Source organism: Dreissena polymorpha, chromosome 11, assembly GCF_020536995.1.
Source record: "Dreissena polymorpha isolate Duluth1 chromosome 11, UMN_Dpol_1.0, whole genome shotgun sequence".
In the NCBI taxonomy this organism is placed as follows: Eukaryota; Metazoa; Mollusca; class Bivalvia; order Myida; family Dreissenidae; genus Dreissena; species Dreissena polymorpha.
Window position 1 is genome coordinate 34169932 of NC_068365.1, and position 25719 is coordinate 34195650.

At 37.1% G+C, this 25719-nt stretch overlaps 1 protein-coding gene across 1 annotated transcript; it reads right to left on the reverse strand.

The window, feature by feature from the left end:
* Positions 1 to 1582: 1582 nt before the first annotated feature.
* On the reverse strand, positions 1583 to 20247 carry LOC127849753 (mucin-4-like). Its single transcript, XM_052382503.1, has 9 exons — positions 20181 to 20247; positions 19342 to 19487; positions 18647 to 18866; positions 17673 to 18107; positions 16810 to 17466; positions 2617 to 2739; positions 2349 to 2411; positions 1823 to 1859; positions 1583 to 1628 (listed from the first exon to the last, which is right to left on the reverse strand). The coding sequence occupies exons 1-9, from the start codon at positions 20245 to 20247 to the stop codon at positions 1583 to 1585; spliced, it is 1794 nt and encodes a 597-aa protein (XP_052238463.1).
* Between the last annotated feature and the right edge of the window lie 5472 nt (positions 20248 to 25719).

Consider the following 25719-nt stretch of genomic DNA (forward strand, 5'->3'; position numbering starts at 1 on the left):
ACTTAAAAATGACGTGATTTTGAACATTCTAAAAGATTGTGTGAGTCATGTACCAATACATCAAGGTATATAAAATATAAAACGCAAATTTACCTTTGATTTTCGTCTGAAAAAAAAGAACATAATTAGAAGATTAATTTTGGCAATTATGCATTGCTCGGATATATTTGGAAATACGCATGTCAAAATGTTATATATATATGATTCGAAGGCGAATATTCTTAAACATAAGATCCATGAGCCCTAAGGCGCTAATCTAAAACACTACGGAACTTATCTATTATAAAAACGTGAAGTTAATAATAATAAGAGCTACATGACACGAATATATGAAATTTAGGCACATTTTTTTCGGACTTTACACACATATTTATACATATAACAAATGTTCTGACAAAGTTTAATCTGTTCTCGAGTGTTAACTATTGTTTTCCTTTATTTGAATGTTTACGTCACCTGATTGAATTTCAAATCTAACACTAGGACAGATGTTATGACTGTATTTTATAAAGATTGGACTAGAGTGTTCACAATGTTAAACTAAAATCCTGGCTGTAATATGTTTTGACGGGTCGAAACCTTTTGTAAATATCATTAGAACCAATGTTTAGCCCAAGGTTCAGAAAGGTTGGAAAAATGTGATTTCTAGAGAGTTAAACATTTTTTTTAATTTGACATATTGACCTAGGTTTTAAACCCAGTCCAAAATTATCAAATATTTGTTTGGGATACATATTTTTACTAAAATCATGAAGGTTGAGTAACAAATGTGAACAATACAGCGTTGACTAGGTTTCATTAGAGCCATACCATGGAAACTGTCACCCATTGTGACAATGTTTTTTAAGGTTCCGGAACCGATTTTTTACTAAGCCTAGATGTCATACGATGAAATCGTATGACCAAGTGTAATAAATATTAGACTATCCATGTGCCATCTAAATTTTTCTTATCGTTGCGGAACGATTGTTTCTTAACTCGGCAGATATATTATTTGCACAAATGTTCAGACCGAATTTAATAAAGATTGGACAACGTGTGTTGACAACGATTGACTTTAATCATGTATGACACCATATTCAAATTTGGTCTAGAAATTATAAGATCGAATGATTTGAGAGTTTCATAAAACTTAGACTTAACATGTGACTTCAAGTGATAACGGGGTTTAACTATAGCCATATAAGAGTTACAGTCAAGCTCCATGTCGGCCTTGTTTTTAACAGACAGGAACCCTTTTCAAATTTACCTGAGTGTCATGAAGATCTGATTATAAATGTGACTTCCAGAGTGTTAACAAGCTGTGTTAACATGTGATAGGGACAAAGAATTTTACCTCACATGACCCATTTCGACCTTGTTTCGTTATTATTTCCACAAAATCTTCAAACTAAGTTTCATAAAGCTCGGACAATAGCTTGGCTTCTCGAGTGTTAAAAGGCAACTGTTAAAGACGAACGACATAAAATGGACGACGCATCACGAACGACGGACAAAAGATTATCACAAAAGATCGCCTTGAGGTAAGGTGAGCTAAAAATATAATACGTTTGGATATTATAAACAATTGTTCAATGTTTATTTACTCACCTAAGAGTTCATATTCTTGAGTAACATGATTTTGGTCTCTACAAGGATAAAATTCAACTGAACAAATAAAAAAAAACATAATCATAGGTTTTGTGTGTGTGCAACACATAAATACTAAAAAAATCTTTTCTACAAAACCATGTTCAGGAATTTTTAAGTCAGTCTTTAGATAAATAGTACGCGTTCTGCAAATAATTTTGGCAAATATGTCGAATTTTCTAAAGATACATACCGCGAGGCACTTGGATGTCCGATTTCATCATACTCGCCTAGTAAGCAAAAATACATTTAACATGTTTTCATAAAAAAAACATTAACGGGAAATATAACAACGTCAAAAACGAAATGCAACTCGTTATATTCAGGAAAATACAAAATGTGCATTATAATTCAACGATGATATAAAATTAATTCCGCAAATTCCAATAATTATTTAAATAAAATGCGCATGCATCAATCTTTTGACAATCACATAAGCAAAAATAAACAACAGGTTATACAATATAATTATTTTGAAGTTCAAAAAAGTGTATACCTTCGTCTTAATTTTACATTTGAATTGAATTGTTAGAATACTTTTCTCCATGCGTTTAACGTAAGATTGATTATAAATTGAACTGCAAAAATCATGTCAAAGTCATTGGCTATTACCGCTTTAACAAAAAATAGATTATTATTTAAATGGACGACTGTCACATCAATCTTTATTTTGTAAGTTGTACTCAACGTTTGATAAGCATAAAAATAACGAGCATTACTTTCACCAGTAGTATTTTCTCTTGGACACTGTGCTATTTCATAAACATTGCCCGTTGAGAAACCTGCAGAAAGAAATATGATATAAATACACGGCTTATTTTTAATTAATGTGCACAATCAATTTTACTAAATAAACTAGCAAAAGCAGACAAAGCTTAAACATATAACAGCTTAAACACCTCGAAATAAACACATTGCTGAATAAATGAACGAATAAAATAATAAATTCATTCATGCATTTAAGAACATACAACAACGTATGAATACCTGTCACAGGAATGCACTTTATTCTGTACTGCCGCATCAAAGTAGCAATTAGTACAACTAATGCACCACCGAATAATCCTCCAACAACTCCACCTGCGATTGTTCCAACGTTGACAGGTGTAGCTACATAAATACATATATACATTTTAACAAATTTTAAATAAATTACAGCCACTCCTTGTATTTGCATTTTAAATTAAAATGCAATTTATTTAAAGCGAACAGGCTGTGGATAGGCAAAAGTAAAAACAGCTTAAACACATGAACACAGTTTTGATTCGAAGAAATAAAAAAAAGGTTTCCAACATGAAACCCTAAGACGATGATAAAATTATTTTTAAAGTTCATTGAACGAGCCTTCTCTTTCATAAAATTATCAATTGTATCGCAGCAAATAGAGAAACTTGAAGAGTTGCCATAATTGTTAGCTAATTATCCATAATTTCACAAATACTTGAGCTTAAGAGACTGTATGTGTATCGCTTGTTGTCTTCTAAGTTTACTAAAAATAATCATTGTCTCTTTCAACTACTTCTGTAACGTTTATAGCAAAAAAAATGTTTTTGTATCATTTTAACATAATCAAAAAGGAATAGCGAGTCAAAAACAACCAATGTTAAACTATTTAATGATCAAAATGATTAATTATTTAAAAATAACAAAAGAAATATTGTTTTCGCAACAATATACGTACTATTACAGTCCTTTTGTTATATTTTCCTGACCTTTCAAATCACATTTTATGTATTATTATAGGTTTAGAATCGTATATACTGCATATGTTTATTTAGTCAATAATGACTTTGAAAATTCAAAAAATGTTATTTGTTCCGATAGGTAAACATGTTCCTGAAATAATTAAATATATCCTCATGCAAGAGAATGATGAGCCCTAGACCACAAGGTCATTATGAGTAAACTTTGAACAAACCATGCTATAATGCAGTATCATGATCACACAAATAAAAGTCTATGATTTACGAACAGTAGTTCTATTGATATGTTGTTTTTTTAATTTCTCTTTAACACAATTTAGAATCAAACCAATGAAAAAGTAATTTGAACTCAATCTTTATATGTTTTGTCTTATTGGCGTCGCACTGGAGTGCGGCGACTAGTATGTAATGCTTTTTTTCTCGCTTAAGGGAGGAAAAGTTATTATACGGATCAATGTATATATTTTTGTTTTAAGAATATCTTGCATAGTGGTGACTTTTTGTGTAAATTAGTGTAAATAAGTACTGCATTTGCGCCTATTATATTTATTACAACATTTATTGTCAATAATGCAAAGCTAATTGTTTTAATTAATAACTGATCACAGGGGAAAGATCACAGGGACTGAGCAAATACGCGAAACTTTCTGGTTTTGTATAAAAACAAAACATAATCAAAATATATTTATATATGTGGTTTTTATTACAATAGCGCAGACATTTGCTGTTCGAGTTTTGGTTACCGCGTATTTTCTTCAATTTTACAAGACGACAGCGACTACACGGTTTATTGCTTTATTGAAAACCGTTACACTACAGTCACTAGGTGCCTAGTGAGATCGGGAATAGTCGGTCGATATCGCCGTACTCGGAAAGCGTTTCGGCTATAAGCGATATCTACGGTAAAGTCCGGAAATTATACTAAATACACGAAATAAATTTTTATTTTTTATTTAAGAGTTAAATTAGCTTATCTCTTTAAGATTTAATAACTTTGCAATACAAATATAAGTTAAATTAATTCGTTTCATAAAATGTTTGTGTTCATGACGTCACGGTTGTTGACATTTTCTTATGAAAAGTGAAAGTGAAAGTGCGAAATAAAAGCGAGCGATTTGCAAAATCAAAAAAGAAGCAAACACCGATCGCCAACGTTGTGTTCGATAACAATTATTCATTTACCGAGCTCTGCGATGGCGATTTGTGTAAAAAAGAGTAAGCAGAAGTGGGTGGGGAATGGAAGAAGATTGATTAACTCGTTGAGCTGGACGTTTCGCTAAACAAATTACAGTATGGTCAGTTTTGTAATCTGTATCCCATTCCTTTGACAATATATAACATTGTTGGCGAACTACAAAATGACCTCAGTGGTTATTTGTAAGTTGTTTGTGAAAACCCTGACTGTAGAAAAGTCAACCGTGTTGCTTATAGAAAGTAGCACCATCTCAAGATCAGGGGAATGCCATGCTTTGACGTAAATACCAAGCTTGGAACAGGTTTGCATGTCTTCATTTTTCAACCTGCCATTTCTATCAATGTTTAATCATTGTACAATTGCCATTGATCTTTGGACTTATTACACATTTTCAGGCCCCTTAAATTCCAAGTGTCGTTCCCAGTGAATATTTGTTTATCGTGTAATATATAAGGAAACATTCCGGTGTCCATCATATTCAGTTTTCAAATTTAGTTTCGCATTTGTGTTGTTAAATCCAATTGATTGCTCATTCATGTTATTTAATAATGTAATGATGATACGAATGGATTCTATGAAAATAGATTGTGACGTCATTACTAAGTTACTACGGCCTTATTTCGCTTTCATTTTCTTATCATTTTCAATTCTCTTTTCAGCAATGATGGCAGGCCGATGAAGGTAAATAACTTTCTAACTTTCTAAACATAACGCTTATTGCAAATAGAAATCTTAAGAAGATGGAGTCTCGTGCTGGGGAGGCCATCAAGAAAATCTCAACTGGGTCGTCTAACAAGGCTGCCATTGATGCTTATTAAAAAGAAATGGTGTAAGTGTAAAAACTAACTTTTAATACAATGTTATGGACCAAATTTTAGTATTTTGTCTCATCAACTGTCTTCTAATTTCCTATTCCAGATGAACATGAAACATATTAATAATAATTGTTTTATTAAAGGCACTGTGTTCATAGTTTGGTAAAATTACATTTTTTTTAAAGATTTTTGGTTAGAACCGCATGACAGGCACATTATTAAAAATATTTGTGATTGTTATTATAAATGTTAAAAGCTATTTCAAATATTACAATTTTTTAAAATATATTCATTACTTCTAGTAATAAATCTTATGAAGGAGCATAGGAATATTAAAATTCTGAGCTATTCATATAAATGGTGAATTCTTTTCACAAGCGATAATTTGAGTTCAACGACTTGTCAATATGTAATGTGCTTATTGTGCTGAAAATTGATTTTTCTCATAACCAACGATCATATAACGCGTCAGAATGAAACTGAAAGGGGAATTATAAAGTTCATGAAATAAGCATTGTGTGAATTTAATTTTGTATTTAAGTTCGAGGTACAGTAATGCCTGCTATTACTCAGATTGCTGCTGTGCATTTGAAGACGTGTTTTAAGTTCTCGACATATGTGAAGACAACAGTGCCAATTTCTTCCGAAGCTCAGAAAGTGATTGGCATCTCTGTTGATGATCATGGCATAATGCGTGTAAATGGTGGAAGTGTTGATAGTGTATCAATTAAAACTTCTCTACATGATTGTATGATGTGGCTTGCAAAGTTTCACAGAGCCATTTTTATTGCTCATAATGGGCGCAGGTTTAAATTTTCCGGTTTTGGTTAGTGAATTGCTGAACACACACTGTTTTGAAACGTTTTGTAATTGTGTCAGCAGTTTTGTTGACTCTTTGCCGGTTAAAAAAAATCGTATCCTGGACAGTCACACAAACAGGAAGATCTAGTGAACGTGTTATCCAGGCATCCTGCAACGTCCACAATGCTCCTGATAACGTTGAAGCACTGGGATCTTTGCTCAAAACATATAACATTACTGACAATATGGCCCACATCTTTACTGTTACTGCAATCCATAATTCACTTTGTTTAAGTCATGAAAAGCCTTAAAGGCAAAGAACATTATATTGTTAGACGTGCTGTTGCATAGAGGAACTCTAAAGCTGAAAAACATTGCGGGATATGAACTGGCCTTGTGTCATTTGAAAGCCATAATTTCTAGTTCCGGAGAAGATGACTTTAGGGCTACTAAAAACAATGAGGGACTACCAAAAGTCACAAACTCAAAAAAATATTTTATCTGAAGTGGTCCCTAAAATCGGTCAGTTTTTCAGTGACGAAAAGTGACGGAACGAGATAATATGTCTTTCAAATGACACGCGGCCAGTCAAAATCACGCAATGGGTTTATACTGATACTAAATTATGTACATCTAGTTGTCATTAATCTGGCTTTTTTATTTAAATATAAGTTGTATATTATTGTGCTACATGTTTAAAGAAACATGATACATGTAACTTATACATCTTTATGCTACGTAATATTGGGACAACTTTGACATTTTGTGGTGAACTGCGCCTGTATTAATATGTTGCCTTTTTACTGTAGGTGACCTTAAGATTGTATTATTAGCTCGGCTGTTTTCGGAGAAAACTCTGAGGTATTGTCATAGCCTCTTCGTCTTCCGCTGTCCCACGTCCGCCGTCGTGCTAAAACCTTTACATTGCCTCTAACATCATAGTGCTTCCACCTACAACTTTGAAACTTCATATGTACATGCAACTTGACGAGTTCTACATGCCACACCCATTTTGGGTCACTAGGTCAAAGGTCAAGGTTATGTGACCTCTAATATAAAACGTTAACTTTGCTTCTAATATCATAGTGCTTCCACCTACAACTTTGAAACTTCATATGTACATGCACCTTGATGAGTTCTACATACCACACCCATTTTTTGGTCACTAGGTCAAAGGTCAAGGTCACTGTGACCTCTAATATAAAACTTTAACTTTGCTTCTAAGTACTTCCACCTACAACTTTGAAACTTCATATGTAGTTGCACCTTGATGAGTTCTACACGCAACCCCCATTTTGGGTCACTAGGTCAAAGGTCAAGGTCACTGTGACCTCTAAAAACAAATTCTGACAAGCTTTCGCAGCCGAGCGTGGCACCCGTTATGCGGTGCTCTTGTTACTGTATTATTATAGCAATATTAATTCAAAGTTAGCTAAATTTCTTCACATGTCATGGTTTATAACTGTAGCTTTTAATAAGCAACAAGAAAACCCCCCAAAAGAAGTGATATACAAATTTATACTAAAATTCATTGCGTGAAAATGAATTGGGGTAGGCATACTCAAAGTAAAAATTCTTGAGATAAGAACGGTAAAACTTCCTGAAATTCATTCAGTGTGTTAAAAATATGTTGTGTTCAATAAATATGAACAATATATGCATTTCATCTCACTACAATTGACATAACACGTAATTAAAGTTTCTTGTCACTGAACCATTTGTTGTCGTTTTTGTCATTTTATCCAGATAAGTGCATATATTATTGGACATCAAAGGCAGAATTCTCTTTCAATGACACTTTTTTAATTCTGTATCTACTAACAAAATCCAGTCGAGTACGTTTATTAAGTTAATTGTCAAAATATATGTATATCCCATTACAAAAAACTATATATTTTGGATATATGGTAAATCCATAGAAAACGCCCAACCGAGTCAAGGGGTGGGTGTATTCAACCAAGTTTAAAAAGTTAACCGGTCGGTAAAAAGTTTTAAAATTTTGCAATTAGTTGTGATATACAATTTACTATGGTGAAATAATAACAAAGAGTGTTTCTGGAAAAGTGCCCATAACGCTCCCACTACCTTTATATCTTAGTTAGAAGGTGATTTTCAAGCGGTTCCGTAGTGTAGTGGTTACACGCTGGCTTCACATGTGAGAGGTCCAAGGTTCGAGCCCCAGTAGAATCAAATTATTTAATTTGTGTTCTATGCTAACTTTTTGTTTTGATGTAGACATTTTAGTTTAAATAAATATGCTGTTTTATTATAACCATTTTTTGTTTTTATTATGCCCATGAAATATATGTGTGAGAGGGTGGGGGTGGTCGTAAACACATTAAAACCTTCTTTGTTCCACTATCCTAGTAACCACCTAGTTACTAATAAAGGCGCTATAGAGCGCGAAGCGCGACACGTATTATTAATTGTAATAATGAGTCTTGATAAAGGTAGCAGCCGCTTATAAATGAGGAGCACCATCACAGCACTCCAGTCTCCTTACTATCAAATCCTCCTACAGTTTTTTTTTTGAACCACATAGAGAAGGCCGCAGGCCTGACCCGTATCTTGCCAGTGGAATGGACCCTTTTGTATGGATCTTTAACCCCGCTCACTATCCAGCGTTTAAACTTCCGGGTTAACATTTAAACCGACTATTAATAGCTTATTAATATCTTAGTTAGAAGGTGATTTTTCAAGCGGTTCCGTAGTGTAGTGGTTACACGCTGGTTCACATGTGAGAGTTCCAAGGTTCGAGCCCCAGTAGAATCAAATTATTTTATTTGTGTTCTATGTTAACTTTTTGTTTTGATGTAGACATTTTAATTTAAATAAATATGCTGTTTCATTGTAACCATTTTTTTGTTTTTATTATGCCCATAAAATATATGTGTGAGAGGGTGGGGGTCGTAAACACATTAAAACCTTCTTTGGTCCACTATCCTAGTAACTACCTAGTTACTAAAAAAAGCGCTATTGAGCGCGAAGCGCGACACGTATTATTTATTGTTATAATGAGTCTTGATAAAGGAAGCAGCCGCTTATCAATGAGGAGCACCATCACAGCACCCCAGTCTCATTACTATCAAGTCCTCTTACAGGTTTTTTTTTAACCACATATAGAGGGCCGCAGGCCTGACCCGTATCTTGCCAGTGGTATGGACCCTTTGGTATGGACCTTTAACCCTTCTCACTATCCAGCGTTTAAACTTACGGGTTTACATTTAAACCGACTATTAATAGCTGTTTAATATCTTAGTAAGAAGGTGACTTTTCAAGCGGTTCCGTAGTGTAGTGGTTACACGCTGGCTTCACATGTTAGAGGTCCAAGGTTCGAGCCCCAGTAGAATCAAATTATTTTATTAGTGTTCTATGTTAACTTTTTGTTTTGATGTAGACATTTTAGTTTAAATAAATATGCTGTTTTATTGTAACCATTTTTGTTTTTATTATGCCCATGAAATATATGTGTGAGAGGGTGGGGGTTCGTAAACACATTAAAACTTTAACAGTGTTTTCATATCAATGAGTACTCAACCCCTATCGTAAATGAGGAACGTAAGAATAAGTTCAGAATCATCTCCCCTTGAAGTTAAGAAAACTATGAAATTACGCTTACAAGATGAAGCAGATTTTTTAAAACCTACACAGTTCTGTTCCATTAATGAAAACTGCACACGGATGCCAGTAAAAAAAATGAAACAAATGTAAATAAAATGAACTATGAAATATTTAGGGGTTACAACACAAATTCATTGATAATGGTTATTTGGGGGGTTATAAGACAACATCATAAATAATGGTTTTTTGGGGATTATAACATACAATCATAGATAATGGTTATACCAGTATCTTTTTCTATTTTGTTTGAAATAATCGGCCAATATATTAAAATTTATAGTAGAAAAAAATCGTCCCATGCAACTTCATTGACTGCCTTTTACACTGAAATTCCCGACGCCCTTTGATGCTTTGCATCAATACTTATCTTGTAAAGTATTTTCATACACGATTTATTGTGGATTTCGACTAATTACGTGACTTTTATCCAATAAACATTTTTTTGATGATACAAAAATCTCTTCTTATCGATAATTCATAGGATAATAAAACTAAACAAAATACTTATTACAATAAGGAGTACCTGGTACAATTACACGTATAACAATGCATTGAGACATAAATATTTACTACGTCACACAACGTTACGTACAAACTCCACCTCATTGACGTTGAAACGATTTACGTTAGCTTACTTCATTTTGTGGTTTAAAAGCAAACATATTAATAATCATCATTATAATTCATTATTTGTACAAGTTTGCGGTCTTGTAAAAACACACGCACAAGCAGCACAATTTAAGGGAATTGCCCTGAAATAATACGACCGTTTGTATACATATACAATTATTTTGTTTATCAAACTGTGCTCAATCAAAAATCTACGAGATTAATGTTAATTTATTTTGCTGTGAAACTTAATAAGTCTAATAAAATGTTCTGTATTAACTACAGTACTTTAATTGAGTCGGTGTTTTTTTCACCACTAACTAAATTATTTTAAATTGACTTTAAATTATCTCCGTGGACCGTAATATTATTTGAAAAATCCACATCTCACATGGTACCAAAAACGCCACGTGGTAGTATACTGCCCTGTACACCAGCCACTTGGTAGTATACTGCCCTGTACACCAGTCACATGGTATTATACTGCCCAGTGCAAGAGCAACATGGTAGTATACTGCCCTGTACAAGAGTCACATGGTAGCATACTGACCTGTACAAGAGCCACATGGTAGTATACTGCCCTGTACAAGAGTCACATGGTAGTATAATGCCCGGTACAAGAGTCACATGGTAGTATACTGACCTGTACAAGAGCAACATGGTATTATACTGCCCTGTACACCAGCCACATGGTAGTATACTGCCCTGTACAAGAGCCACATGGTATTATACTGCCCTGTACACCAGCCACAAGGTAGTATACTGCCCTGTTCACCAGTCACATGATATTATACTGCCATGTACACCAGCCACATGGTAGAATACTGCCCTGTACAAGAGTCACATGGTAGTATACTGCCCTGTACAAGAGCAACATGGTAGTATACTGCCCTCTTCACCAGCCACATTGTAGTATACTGCCCTGTACACCAGCCACATGGTATTATACTTCCCTGTTCACCAGTCACATGGTATTATAGTGCCCTGTACACCAGCCACATGGTAGTATACTGCCCTGTACAAGAGTCACATGGTAGTATACTGCCCTGTACACCAGCCACATGGTAGTATACTGCCCTGTACAAGAGCAACATGGTAGTATACTGCCCTCTTCACCAGCCATATTGTAGTATACTGCCCTGTTCACCAGCCACATGGTATTATACTGCCCTGTACACCAGCCACATGGTAGTATACTGACCTGTGCAAGAGTCACATGGTAGTATACTGCCCTGTACAAGAGCAACATGGTAGTATACTGCCCTCTTCACCAGCCACATTGTAGTATACTACCCTGTACACCAGCCACATGGTATTATACTGCCATGTACACCAGCCGCATGGTAGTATACTGCCCTGTACAAGAGCCACATGGTATTATACTGCCCTGTACAAGAGCCACATGGTAGTATACTGCCCTGTACACCAGCCACATTGTATTATACTGCCCTGTACACCAGCCACATGGTAGCATACTGACCTGTACAAGAGTCACATGGTAGTATACTGCCCTGTACAAGAGTCAAATGGAAGTATACTGCCCTGTAAAAGAGCCACATGGTAGTATACTGCAATGTACAAGAGCCCCATGGCAGTATACTGCCCTGTACAAGAGCCACATGGTAGTATACTGCCCTGTACACAAGCCACATGGTAGTATACTGCCCTGTACAAGAGTCACATGGTAGTATACTGCCCTGTACAAGAGCCGCATGGTAGTATACTGCCCTGGACACCAGTCACATGGTATTATACTTTCCTGTACACTAGCCACAAGGTAGTATACTGCCCTGTACACCAGCCACATGGTAGTATACTGCTCTGTACACAGTCACATGGTAGTATACTGCCCTGTACACCAGTCACATGGTAGTATACAGCCCTGTACACCAGTCACATGGTAGTATACTGCCCTGTACACTAGTCACATGGTAGTATACCGCCCTGTACACCAGTCACATGGTAGTATACTGCCCTGTACACCAGCCACATGGTAGTATACTACCCTGCACAAGAGTCACATGGTTGTATACTGCCCTTTACAAGAGCAACATGGTAGTATACTGCCCTGAACACCTGCCACATGGTAGTATACTGACCTGTACAAGAGCAACATGGTATTATACTGACCTGTACACCAGCCACAAGGTAGTATACTGCCCTGTACACCAGCCATATGGTAGTATACTGCCCTGTACAAGAGTCACATGGTAGTATACTGCCCTGTACAAGAGTCAAATAGTATTATACTGCCCTGTACACCAGCCACAAGGTAGTATACTGCCGTGTACACCAGTCACATGGTATTATACTGCTCTGTACACCAGTCACATGATAGTATACTGCCCTGTACAAGAGTCACGTGGTAGTATACTGCCCTGTACACCAGTCACATGGTATTATAATGCTCTGTACACCAGTCACATGGTAGTATACTGCCCTGTACAAGAGCCACATGGTAGTATACTGCCCTGTACACAAGCCACATGGTAGTATACTGACCTGTACAAGAGCAACATGGTATTACACTGCCCTGTACACCAGCCACAAGGTAGTATACTGCCCTGTTCACCAGCCACAAGGTAGTATACTGCCCTGTACACCAGCCAATTGGTAGTATACTGCTCTGTACAATATTACATGGTAGTATACTGCCCTGTACAAGAGTCACATGGTAGTATACTGCCCTGTACACCAGCCACTTGGTAGTATACTGCTCTGTACAAGAGTTACATGGTAGTATACTGCCCTGTACAAGAGTCAAATAGTACTATACTATCCTGTACACCAGCCACAAGGTAGTATACTGCCGTGTACACCAGCCACATTGTAGTATACTGCCGTGTACACCAGCCACATGGTATTATACTGCCCTATACACCAGCCACATGGTAGTATACAGCCCTGTTCACGAGTCACATGGTAGTATACTGCCCTGTACACCAGCCACATGGCATTATACTGCCCTGTACACCAGCCACATGGTAGTATACTGCCCTGTACAAGAGTCACATGGTAGTATACTGCCCTGTACAAGAGTCACATGGTAGTATACTGCACTGTACACCAGTCACATGGTAGTATACTGCCCTGTACAAGAGTCACAAGGAAGTATACTGCCCTGTACAAGAGTCACGTGGTAGTATACTGCACTGTACACCAGACACACGGTACTATACTGCCTTGTGCAAGAGTCACAAGGTATTATACTGCCCTGTACATCAGCCACGTGGTATTATACTGACTACCCTGTATAAGAGCAACATGGAAGTATACTGCCCTGTACACCAGCCATATGGTAGTATATTGCCCTGTACAAGAGTCACATGGTAGTATACTGCCCTGTATAAGAGCCACATTGTAGTATACTGCCCTGTACAAGAGCCACATGGCAGTATACTGCCCTGTACAAGAGCCACATGGTAGTATACTGCCATGTACAAGAGCCACATGGTAGTATACTGCCCTGTACAATAGCCACATGATAGTATACTGCCCTGTACAAGAGTCACATTGTAGTATACTGCCCTGTAAAAGAGCCACATGGTAGTATACTGCCCTGTACAAGAGTCACATGGTAGTATACTGCCCTGTACAAGAGCCACATGGTAGTATACTGCCCTGTACACCAGCCACATGGTAGTATACTACCCTGTACAAGAGCCACATGGTAGTATACTGCCCTGTACAAGAACCACATGGTAGTATACTGCCCTGTACACCAGCCACATGGTAGTATACTGCCCTGTACAAGAGCCACATGGTAGTATACTGCCCTGTACACAAGCCACATGGTAGTATACTGCCCTGTACAAGAGTCACATGGTAGTATACTGCCCTGTACAAGAGTCACATTGTAGTATACTGCCCTGTACAAGAGTCACATGGTAGTATACTGCCCTGTACACAAGCCACATGGTAATATACTGCCCAGTACAAGAGTCACATGGTAGTATACTGCCCTGTACAAGAGTCACATGGTAGTATACTGCCCTGTGCACCAGCCATATGGTAGTATACTGGCCAGTACAAGAGTCACATGGTAGTATACTGCCCTGTGCACCAGCCATATGGTAGTATACTGCCCTGTACACCAGCCACATGGTAGTATACTGCCTTGTGCAAGAGCCACATGGTAGTATACTGCCCTGTACACCAGCCACATGGTAGTATGCTGCCCTGTACAAGAGCCACATGGTAGTATACTGCCCTTTAGAAGAGTCACATGGTAGTATACTGCCCTGTACAAGAGTCGCATGGTAGTATACTGCCCTGTACAAGAGCCACATGGTAGTATATTGTCCTGTACAAGAGCCACATGGTATTATACTGCCCTGTACAAGAGTCACATGGTAGTATACTGCCCTGTACAAGAGTCACATGGTAGTATGCTGCCCTGTTCACCAGCCACATGGAAGTATACTGCCCTGTACACCAGCCACATGGTAGTATACTGCCCTGTACAAGAGTCACATGGTAGTATACTGCCCTGTACAAGAGTCACATTGTAGTATACTGCCCTGTACAAGAGTCACATGGTAGTATACTGCCCTGTACAAGAGTCACATGGTAGTATACTGCCCTGTACAAGAGTCATATGGTAGTATACTGCCCTGTACAAGTGTCACATGGTAGTATACTGCCCTGTACAAGAGTCACATGTTAGTATACTGCCCTGTACAAGAGTCACATGGTAGTATACTGCCCTGTAGACCAGTCAAATGGTAGTATACTGCCCTGTACACCAGCCACATGGTAGTATACTGCCCTGTACAACAGCCAAATGGTAGTATACTGCCCTGTACAAGAGCCACATGGTAGTATACTGCCCTGTACAAGAGTCACTTGGTATTATACTGCCCTGTACAAGAGTCACTTGGTAGTATACTGCCCTGTACAAGAGTCACATGTTAGTATACTGCCCTGTACAAGAGTCACTTGGTAGTATACTGCCCTGTACAAGAGCCACATGGTAGTATATTGCCCTGTACAACGGCCACATAGTAGTATACTGCCCTGTACAAGAGCCACATGGTAGTATACTGCCCTGTACAAGAGCCACATGGTAGTATACTGCCCTGTACAAGAGTCACATGATAGTATACTGCCCTGTACAAGAGTCACATTGTAGTATACTGCCCTGTACACCAGCCACATGGTAGTATACTGCCCTGTACAAGAGCCACATGGTAGTATACTGCCCTGTACAAGAGCCACATGGTAGTATACTGCCATGTACAAGAGCCACATGGTAGTATACTACCCTGTACAAGAGCCACATGGTAGTATACTGCCATGTACAAGAGCCACATGGTAGTATACTGCCCTGTACAATAGCCACATGGTAGTATACTGCCCTGTACAAGAGCCACATGGTAGTATACTGCCCTGTACAAGAGCCACATGGTAGTATACTGCCATGTACAAGAGCCACATGATAGTATACTGCCCTGTACTAGAGTCACATTGTAGTATACTGCCCTGTACAAGAGCCACATGGCAGTATACTGCCCTGTACAAGAGCCACATGGTAGTATACTGCCATGTACAAGAGCCACATGGTAGTATACTGCCCTGTACAATAGCCACATGATAGTATACTGCCCTGTACAAGAGTCACATTGTAGTATACTGCCCTGTAAAAGAGCCACATGGTAGTATACTGCCCTGTACAGGAGTCACATGATAGTATACTGCCCTGTACAAGTGTCACATTGTAGTAGACTGCCCTGTACAAGAGCCACATGGTAGTATACTGCCCGGAACAAGAGTCACATGGTAGTTAACTGTCCTGTACAAGAGTGTCATATTTGTATACAGCCCTGTACAAGAGTCACATTGTAGTATACTGCCCTGTACAAGAGCCACATGGAAGTATCCTGCCCTGTACAAGAGCCACATGGTAGTATACTGCCCTGTACAAGAGTCACATGGTAGTATACTGCCCTATACACCAGCCACATGGTAGAATACTTCCCTGTACACCAGCCACATGGTAGTATACTGCCCTGTACACCAGCCACATGGTAGTATACTGCCCTGTGCACGAGTCACATGGTAGTATGCTGCCCTGTTCACCAGCCACATGGTAGACAAAAAATGAAATCAAGTGACAGATATTATGCAATACTTTTAGGGGGAGTCTTATGTTTTGAGAATAAGAAAAAACAAATCTAGGAAATTACAGATAGCATTTATGATTAAACGTGTCCCATCTTAATCGTTACATTACTTTTCCTGTACAATATACATTCAAATAAAACCATAGCTGTTATTATTTAATTTACAATTAAATTTAAGCGAAACGTAAACATCAATGTTTTAAGTGTTGTTTGTTTATATATAACTTAGGATATAAAACTGTTTTAAATACAATTTTATTCGCATGCCTCTGAACTCGATATGATTTGTATATACTCCTTCCTATTTTTTTTACCTTTCTTCTCAGCTGTGGGGACTGCAGTAGTCTTAGTTGTCGGAATTTCAGTTGGTATTTGTGTTGCAGTTGTTGTTGGTAGTGGTTTATTTTCTGTTGGTTGTGGCGTTGTTGTTGGTTGTGGTGTAGGTGTTGGTGGTTGTGGTGTGGTTGGTGGTTGTGTTGTAGTAGTTGTTGGTTGTGGTGTTGTTGTTAGTTGTGGTGTAGTTGTTGTTGGCTGTGGTGTAGTTGTTGGTCGTGGTGTAGTTGTTGGTGGTTGTGGTGTAGTTGTTGGTTGTGGTGAAGTTGTTGGTTGTGGTGTAGATGTTGGTTGTGGTGTAGTTGTTGGTTGTGGTGTAGTTGTTGTTGGTTGTGGTATATTTGTTGGTTGTTGTGTAGTTGTTGTTGGTTGTGGTGTTGTTGCTGGTTGTGGTGTAGTAGTTGTTGGTTGTGGTGTAGTTGTTGTTGGTTGTTGTGTAGTTGTTCGTTGTGGTGTAGTTGTTGTTGGTTGTGGTGTAGTTGTTGTTGGCTTTGGTGTAGTTGTTTGCTGTGGTGTAGTTGTTGTTGGTTGTTTGGTAGTTGTTGTTGGTGAAGTAGTAGTGGTTGTTGATGTAGTTGTAGTAAATACTGCGTGTATAACTTCTTCGCAGGTGATATTCAACAGCATGTCAGGATAGGCTATAAAACAAATATTACACTTCATCAATTAAAGCAGATAACTGAGATGAAGTCTTACATGGATGACTCAAGAACTAATATTTCCTATAGGTCCGAATGGCGTGTACTTGCCAATAAATACAATATTACTCCAACAAGCTACATGCATAAAGAACAAATTATAGCGTACGATCCGGCAATACTAGTATATAATATTCAATGGTTACCTCTTGCCTTGAACCAGATCATGGCTGGTGAGTCACGTGCACCGTCCTTGTGAATGTCCCTCAGAAGCACCTCCGTTGTCTGCCCAGGTGACAAGGTAATATAATGTAGGCTTTTATATATAAAGTTATCTTTCCAATGTTCGGTTGATTCCTGACAACGCCGAAAGAAACCCTCGGGCGTAAATATAGCGCTGGAACACATTGCCGATGAGGCGTTGACGTCACGGTTGTGGCTCTCCAGACGTACGTCTATCCAGTCCAGAATGAGCGTGGTCGAAGTCTGTGTATGCATATTAGTGAACGAACATTTGCACTCTTTGCTTGCTTTAGTTGGATCAAAGGCCTCGGATGATCCTTGGAACCAGATATCGGTAGAGTTGGTGACTTTGTTCGTTTTCTTGAAGGGTCCTCCACACATTGGCATCATGTTAACAACTGCGGATAGAGATGATTTGTAAGTAGTGTATCGCGTTGGTAGCCCTTCCTTCAGAAGGAATTAAATCTTTGATTGAATTTTTTGCTAACTTAAAAAAAGATTTATCAAATATGACCCAATGCAAACATAAATATGTTGAATTTTTGTATCGCTCTTATGAATATAGAATAATGTATGTAAAGAAAAGTAGACAACACAGCAAATGGGATGCGAAGTTGGGCAGTGTACAACACTATGCATGAATATAAATAGTCTAACAACTTTTTGTACTAAAGATAAGTTAAAATTATGTACGCAAATGAATAGTTATAAAAGCACTGTACGCCTACAACCTGGAAAATCATAAAGCATCGTTGTTTCCTTAAAAATGTAACCGAAGTAAGCGGTTATCGTGTGCTTGGTATACAATAAATACAGATCCTTACATATATTATGCGGCCGGACTGAGTATTCAGAATGAGCAATTTAACAGTCCAACACTCTGCAAACTGTGCTAGCTTGCCATGGGGACAGTTACGTTTTCGTCTTTGCCACTTACCGTTGTCACAGACATATTCTAGATGCACATACGATGACGTGGCCCCTGTGGTGGGGTTGACGACCTGCCACGGCGCCTGTATGTCTGAGCAGTTGGTGCGTCCGGAGCAGTTTCGATAAGCTTGGTACGTGTGCTCCAGTGTGAATGTTGCCATTGGATCAGCTTCCTTGTAGCTGCAGCAGTCAGGTGTTTTGCCACAGTGGTTGTCTTGTGGGCACATCTACAAGTGAAACGATATATTTTTGTTACATATATTTTAATATTGATTACACAATAATGCATACATTGTTTATATGTGTACTTTTTATTTCTAATTTATTCATTTTGTTATATATATTGTATGTTAATATTGATAATATTTGTATGCGTTTTTATATTTGAATATTAATGGTTTGCGTATCTTTATTATATTAGTATATAGTTTTCTGTGTAAGTTGATATTATCTACATATTAATTGTGGCATATTCTGAAACAGCTGGACCTATTAATGTGTCTATAACACCTATAAATGTCGCATAAACATTACCGGAAGAAATTGTTCGTACAAATTCCTAATACATACATTGTTTATGCGCGTTTGAACGTTTTCAATTCATACTTATTAGGTTCCGGCCATCCATTCTGGTCATGAAAGACCAGAGTAATAACGAAATCAACATTTTTATAGATGGCAAACCATACGATCATTTGTTACCCCGGCATCCTTTCTTCCCGCAATCAGGTTTGTAAACCGAATGATCGAGTTACTCGAGCATCGGAGGCTGAAGAAGTCGCAGGCCGGATCTAAACCGTAGCACGCATTGCTAATAAGTGATTTTGCCTGCTGAATGCTCAAACCCACTGAAATAGTAAGTATGGAACAACATTTATAATTCTATCTTCCAAGTTCTATCCAGACGCTCAACGTAAGAAATATGTCACGGTAAATGACATCATTTTTTAATATCCTAAACACAATCATGAATTTTTCATTTCATTGTATGAATCTCGTACCAAGACGATGCGTTTGTGGGCGTATGTTTGGTACCTGACTATATAGCAAAGATGTCGCGTTCCAGAGGCGACACTGTGTCTTTTTGTTGTAGATATAACGCACCGAGATATTTGCAATTCAGCATATAACTTCTCAAGCAAACTAGCTAGCAGGTTATGTATAGCGAGGTATCTAACCTGGGAGTTATGTCTATAGCAATGGTCCGTGACAGTCATATAGTGGACCTTTATATCGCTTATAAAGCAGAGGATGTTGATTTTAATGGTTATCTCGCAAATGTGATCAAGGTTGCGTGTTGCTGTGAACGTGGGTGTGTGTGTGTTTGCACTGATGTGTATTTTGAAGTTAACGAGGTCCTTCCTCGCCTACGGCTGCATTATATGTGTTCCCAGACCTTCTACATAATTAAATTACTTGAGCCGCGAATATTGGGACAAAGTTTGATCTATAGCTGACATTTCAAACTTTTAGTGCTTAGAAAAATATTTTCCATCTTGTAGTTGCTCTGTTTATGGGGGAAACGCGGTGAAAACCCCAACTCTCTGGTAGGATGACCCCAAACATAGCTCGCATGCGTCGGAAGCTGGGATTGCACCCGGGTCGCATAGGTGAGAAGAGTGTACCAACCACTGCGCTTACCTACACATTTAAACTAATGTTTGATACCGATGTATTATATCTTCTATCATTAATTCCTTGTCAACAAAAAATAAATCAGTAAAGACGAAGAGGCGAATGAATGAAATGATTATTCGACAATCGACTGTGTTCAGAGAAATATTATAAATTGTAAATCAGCACATCCGTTAAAAAACCCATCCATTTAGTCCTTCGTTAAAAACTTCTATATTGGTTCATGCATTCGTTTATTAATATACGTGGTTGTTCCTTCATACAATCATGTTTAAACAAACTGAATAAAAACAAACAATCGAAACAATATATTTACATGCACGGTCTACAAACATATGCATGTTAAAGTGTAAAAACGAAAAGTTTTAGTAAAGAAGACAATATGCTGTCTTAAGTTAAATTCTATGGTTTGAATTTATGTGTATGCACCGTTTGGTACGCGAGTAACGACAGAACGGATCTAGGTATCACATTTCTCGCTTTAAGCTTACAATGAACCGATTTAACAGATTTCAAATATATTCCAAACCCAGTTCAAATTGCGACGGCGTGTGAAAAGACAACCTGAACTTGAAATATTTAACCTTAAAGGCGTTTGAGCACGGTTGGACTTTAATATAAAAATTAAGCCCAGACCTTTTAATGAAGAGTTGTTCGTGTACACTGTCGATCGCCCAGCATTTATTGAAAATTTCTAGAATAACATTGTTTCTTTTGAATTATGTTACCCACGCATATTTAATGTAATTATTACAATGCTTGTATTATCTTTTTGAAAACAAGCATGAAAAATCAAACAATGAATGAGACGTTGATTGAATCGGAGTATTTTGGTTGCAATAACCGACTGTTATCTATTAGAACTCTGATGTGACTGTCTCAGCTTTATATATTGTCTAAACGAGTTCGAATTAACTCAAAACATCTAGAAATAATGTTTTACAAAGCGATCACTATGTTACAACATAAATAAACCATAACCACAATATGTTTACGTTATTTAACAAATTGTTACTTTTGACCAATTGAAGATTTTGCTCTTTGTGTTCAATCAAACAATCGATGAGTTTTCGAAAAGATCTTTAATTTGTGACAGACAATGAAGTGGAAATAATATTTTAGAGCCCCAGCTGTTTTTTATTTCATTGTAATATATTTTATGAATCCCTGCTTTCATTACAATGAAATATTTACCAAACTATTGACATCATTTCATGTAACTGCCTTTTAAACAATTTTTAACGGAAAATCGAACACGAAGAAATAAACAAACTACCAGTATAAGGTTACAAAACATAAACCGAAGGTAAACGTTTCTCCAATAATGTTCATGTTTCGGGATATCTTTTGTGCTTCGCTGACAAACTAATACGATTTGTAAGATTGAACAAAAGAAAAGAGCTAACACTGTAATATTTGTAGTTTTTTTAAACCCAAACTTTCTTTTTCCACTGATATAAAGCGCCTTTCTCAAATTATTTACAATATGTAACAACATCCTATATATACATCAAAACGATGCGCGTTTATTTGCCATTAACGTTACTGTTATATAAAGTATTAACTATGAGTCGAACTATTGAATTTATCTTTTATATAAATTGATGTCAACACAAAAATATACGCAAACACTCCCTTTTCAGTTCATTTTATAGAAACAGAATATTCATATTTTTAGAGTTATTTTTATTTGATATACCTGCTCAATTTTTCCAAATGCACTTACCATGAAACAAATATAACAACCAATGCTATCATGTTATTATGTTCATAGAAGATTATATACAAATCTATAATAAAACGTCAAGTTTGCAATGATAATCTTATAGCGCATTACTCGCAAAGTTAGCATATTATGTATCGCTGAATTAATATGGTCTATCTTTATTTAAATAAAATGTAAAGCATGAAAATAAACATGCTTACTTATATCGTAGACAGAGGTATGAATATCTTTGGCGTTCGTCATATGACCCTTACACAATCCAGAAAAATCAATATTTTAGTTAAACCTTTGGCACAGACATTTTCAGGATCGGAATAAATTTATTTTAGGACTGCAATTATATGCGAATTATGAATTAATCTATATTAAACTTGTCCTACATACAGACCACACCCACTATTTGAAATATTCATAACACCAACAATAAATAATCAATTATCGATATCAATCTAGTGAAAGATATAACATATAAGTATTATTGTAAAGTTTGTAATAGAAAAGAATACAACACGATGTTAGTATTTTATAGATGTACATAATAAAATAACTTACCAAAACAATTGTATATCAAAACACTTGTTAAAGTCCATAAACCGTACGGATGTTCCATCGTCCTAAATTCAGATGAAGCATTAATGTCACTGCTTATCAAAATATATATAACCTTCGTGTTTGATTCTTTACAAAAAACATATATTCTAAATCAAAAAATGTTTGAACCAGGAAGAAGTCTATACTTTGAAGCACTCCCCGGAGAAAATCAACAGAGCGCGGTGTCGTTCGTTCCAATTCGACTTGCATTATTCTATTTGCAAATACGGAAGCAAACAAAGACTGACATGTCTATTTATCGTTTCATATCGGCTACTAAATACGAATTCCGTTCTGATTACATAGCCAATTTAATAGCCAAGCTTCATCATTCAAACTAATGTATTCATTGATCCATGAGCACTGACGAGGAAGAAATAATTTAAATCTAACATGATCAGAAAAATTGCTGTGCAAATGAAATAAAATTTTCATTTCAAAATTTTGTCACCAGGTCTGTATGCGTAATTTAAGGGTATATTTGAAAAAGCAGTGGGTTATCTTTCATATACGAGGATAAGCAAACATGTTAGAAATTCGTTTTAAATATTTTATATTAGGCAAGAACAGCTTTCCATGTTATACGCTGATCTGCGCCGATTTGGCTGAACATTTGTATAGGTCCTTTAGCTTTTGTATCAAGTCGTTTTATTTTGTCTAAACGTTACTGAAAACTGATGTGTTACCTTATTGCAAAGTACGGTGGCATAGAGGTGACATTCACTTCTCTTTTTTTAAATTGCTCTCCTCTTTTTTCTATCTCGTGGCCACGAGTTAGCTATGTCGTGGCCACGAGATAGAAATAATAGGAGTGCAAAACTAAATAAAAGCGGCGTACAATTAAAAAAAAGAGCGGTGCAGTAAATAAAGGCAGAGTGAATTAAATAAAAGAGGAGAGAATTTTCGTCATCTCGAGATCCCGAGTTAGTCAGCCAATCAAATGTTGCGTAACATGTGTAAATGTTCTGTACGCATATATATAGTTGGTCAAAGCAGGCAAGGCTCTGATATAACATAACAGTACTATTAGTACTACTATTACTGCTACTACTACTGCTGCTGTTGTTGTTGTTGCTGCTGCTGTTACTACTACTACTACTACTACTACTACTACTACTACTACTACTACTACTATTACTACTACTATTACTACTACTACTACTACTACTACTACTACTACTACTACTACTACTACTACTACTATTACTACTACTTCTACTACTACTGCTATTACTACTACTACTACTACTACTACCACTTCTACTACTACTACTACTACTACTACTACTACTTCTACTACTACTACTACTACTACTACTACTACTACTCCTACTACTACTACTACTACTACTACTACTACTACGACAACTACTGATACTACTTTTACTATTACTACAACTACTACGACTACCACTTCGACGACGACGACGCCGACGGACGATCAACGGACGACTGACCGATGGACGACGACCTACGGGCGACCGAGGGACGACCGATGTTTGGACGAGCGACGACCGACTGACGACGCTGGATGGATGACCGACGGACGACCGGAGGACGGACGATGGACGAACGACGGACGACGCCGGATGGACGACCGACGGACGACGACCGGAGGACGGACGATGGACGACCGATGGACGACCAACAGACAACCGACTGACTACCGGACGACGACCGACGGACGACGACGACGACGACGACTACGACTACTACGACGACGACTACTACTATTTCTACTTCTACTACTACTACTACTACTACTACTACTACTACTACTACTACTACTACTACTACTACTACTACTACTTCTACTACTACTACTACTACTTCTACTACTACTTCTACTACTACTAGCAACAGCAGCAGTAGCAGTAGCAGTAGTAGTAGTAGGAGGAGGAGGAGGAGCAGTTACAGCAGTAGCGATAGTAGTAATAGTAGTAGTAGTGGTAGTAGCTCTGCCTTTATTTACTGCACCGCTCTTTTTTTAATTGCACTCCGCTTTTATTTAGTTTTGTTCACCTCTTTTTTCTAACTCGTGGCCACGAGATATAAAAAAGAGGAGTGAAATTTAAAAAAAGAGAAGTGAATGTCACCTCTATGCCACCGTAGCAAAGATATACTTTTGCTATAATAATTTTAAAATTTATTGCGGTGTTGCTTGTAATAGCAACTTTAATTGTGTCAAAATTTAACAGGTTGTTAGCTTTAATGGTTGTACAAATGTTGAGCAACCGGGTACGTGTTCAATCGCAACTAATGTAACTGACATTTTTTTATTAAAACAAAACTTGCAAATGTAATTTAGATTGAACCAAATTGCCGAAACTTAGTGTGTTTGCTTTAATTTGCATTATAACATATGGACCCGTGTTATTAGAAAGAAGAACAAGATCTAACATGCCTTCCGTAGTAATACAATACCAGTCAATGTCTCTTGTTGGGTGCGTTATTTGTAAAAAGGCGTATGCGTTGTCGAGCATTTGAAAATCGTTCAAGCGTTTGAGTGGGTGATAAACAATCTCCACGCAGAGTTGTCGTTCCTTGCTATCACATACAACTCTGCGTAAGGCTCAGCACGCTATTTGTCTACCAAATAGCTAAAACCGAACAAACGCATTCAATGTATATTTGAGTGGATATTTAAGATCGCATGCATTAAATTAAGAAATATGACTTTTAAATGTACGATAATTCGTGCAAAAACTTGCGAGTTTTAATGCAACTCTTTGGAACTATTTTATCGCCCATTTACGCAGATGGAATCATTCCATGCACTTCACAAATGTAAACAATTGAACATACTTTTTTATTGAGTGACGTTAGGAATTGCTTCGACGTGTGTATGTATGTTGGTTTCTTAACATAAAAAACATATCTATTTTATATAATAATGAATTAAGACTGATATAAGATATCATGGTATGAGATGGTTTTCTTTAATGCAGTTAATGCAATGTAACCGTCGTGCAAGAGATTGTTTAGTATACTGTAACCTCAATGATGAACGCTTGGAATGATCATGACATGAATGAGACGCTTTCATAACAATAGTCCGTTCTGAGCCCAACACAGAGGTGAATGTAATGTGACCGTCGTGCAAGAGATTGGGTGATAAACTGATTCAT

What these genes read in the sequence shown, in the direction of transcription:
- LOC127849753 (XM_052382503.1), bottom strand. Translation starts at nt 20,247, where the DNA reads ATGCGACCCGGGTGCAATCCCAGCTTCCGACGCATGCGAGCTATGTTT. An exon ending in CCCCACAGCTGAGAAGAAAG is followed by an intron (nt 2,740 to 16,809) that starts GTAAAAAAAATA and finishes GTATTTATGTAG; the next exon opens with CTACACCTGTCAACGTTGGA. An exon ending in AGAAAATACTACTGGTGAAA is followed by an intron (nt 1,860 to 2,348) that starts GTAATGCTCGTT and finishes TTTGCTTACTAG; the next exon opens with GCGAGTATGATGAAATCGGA.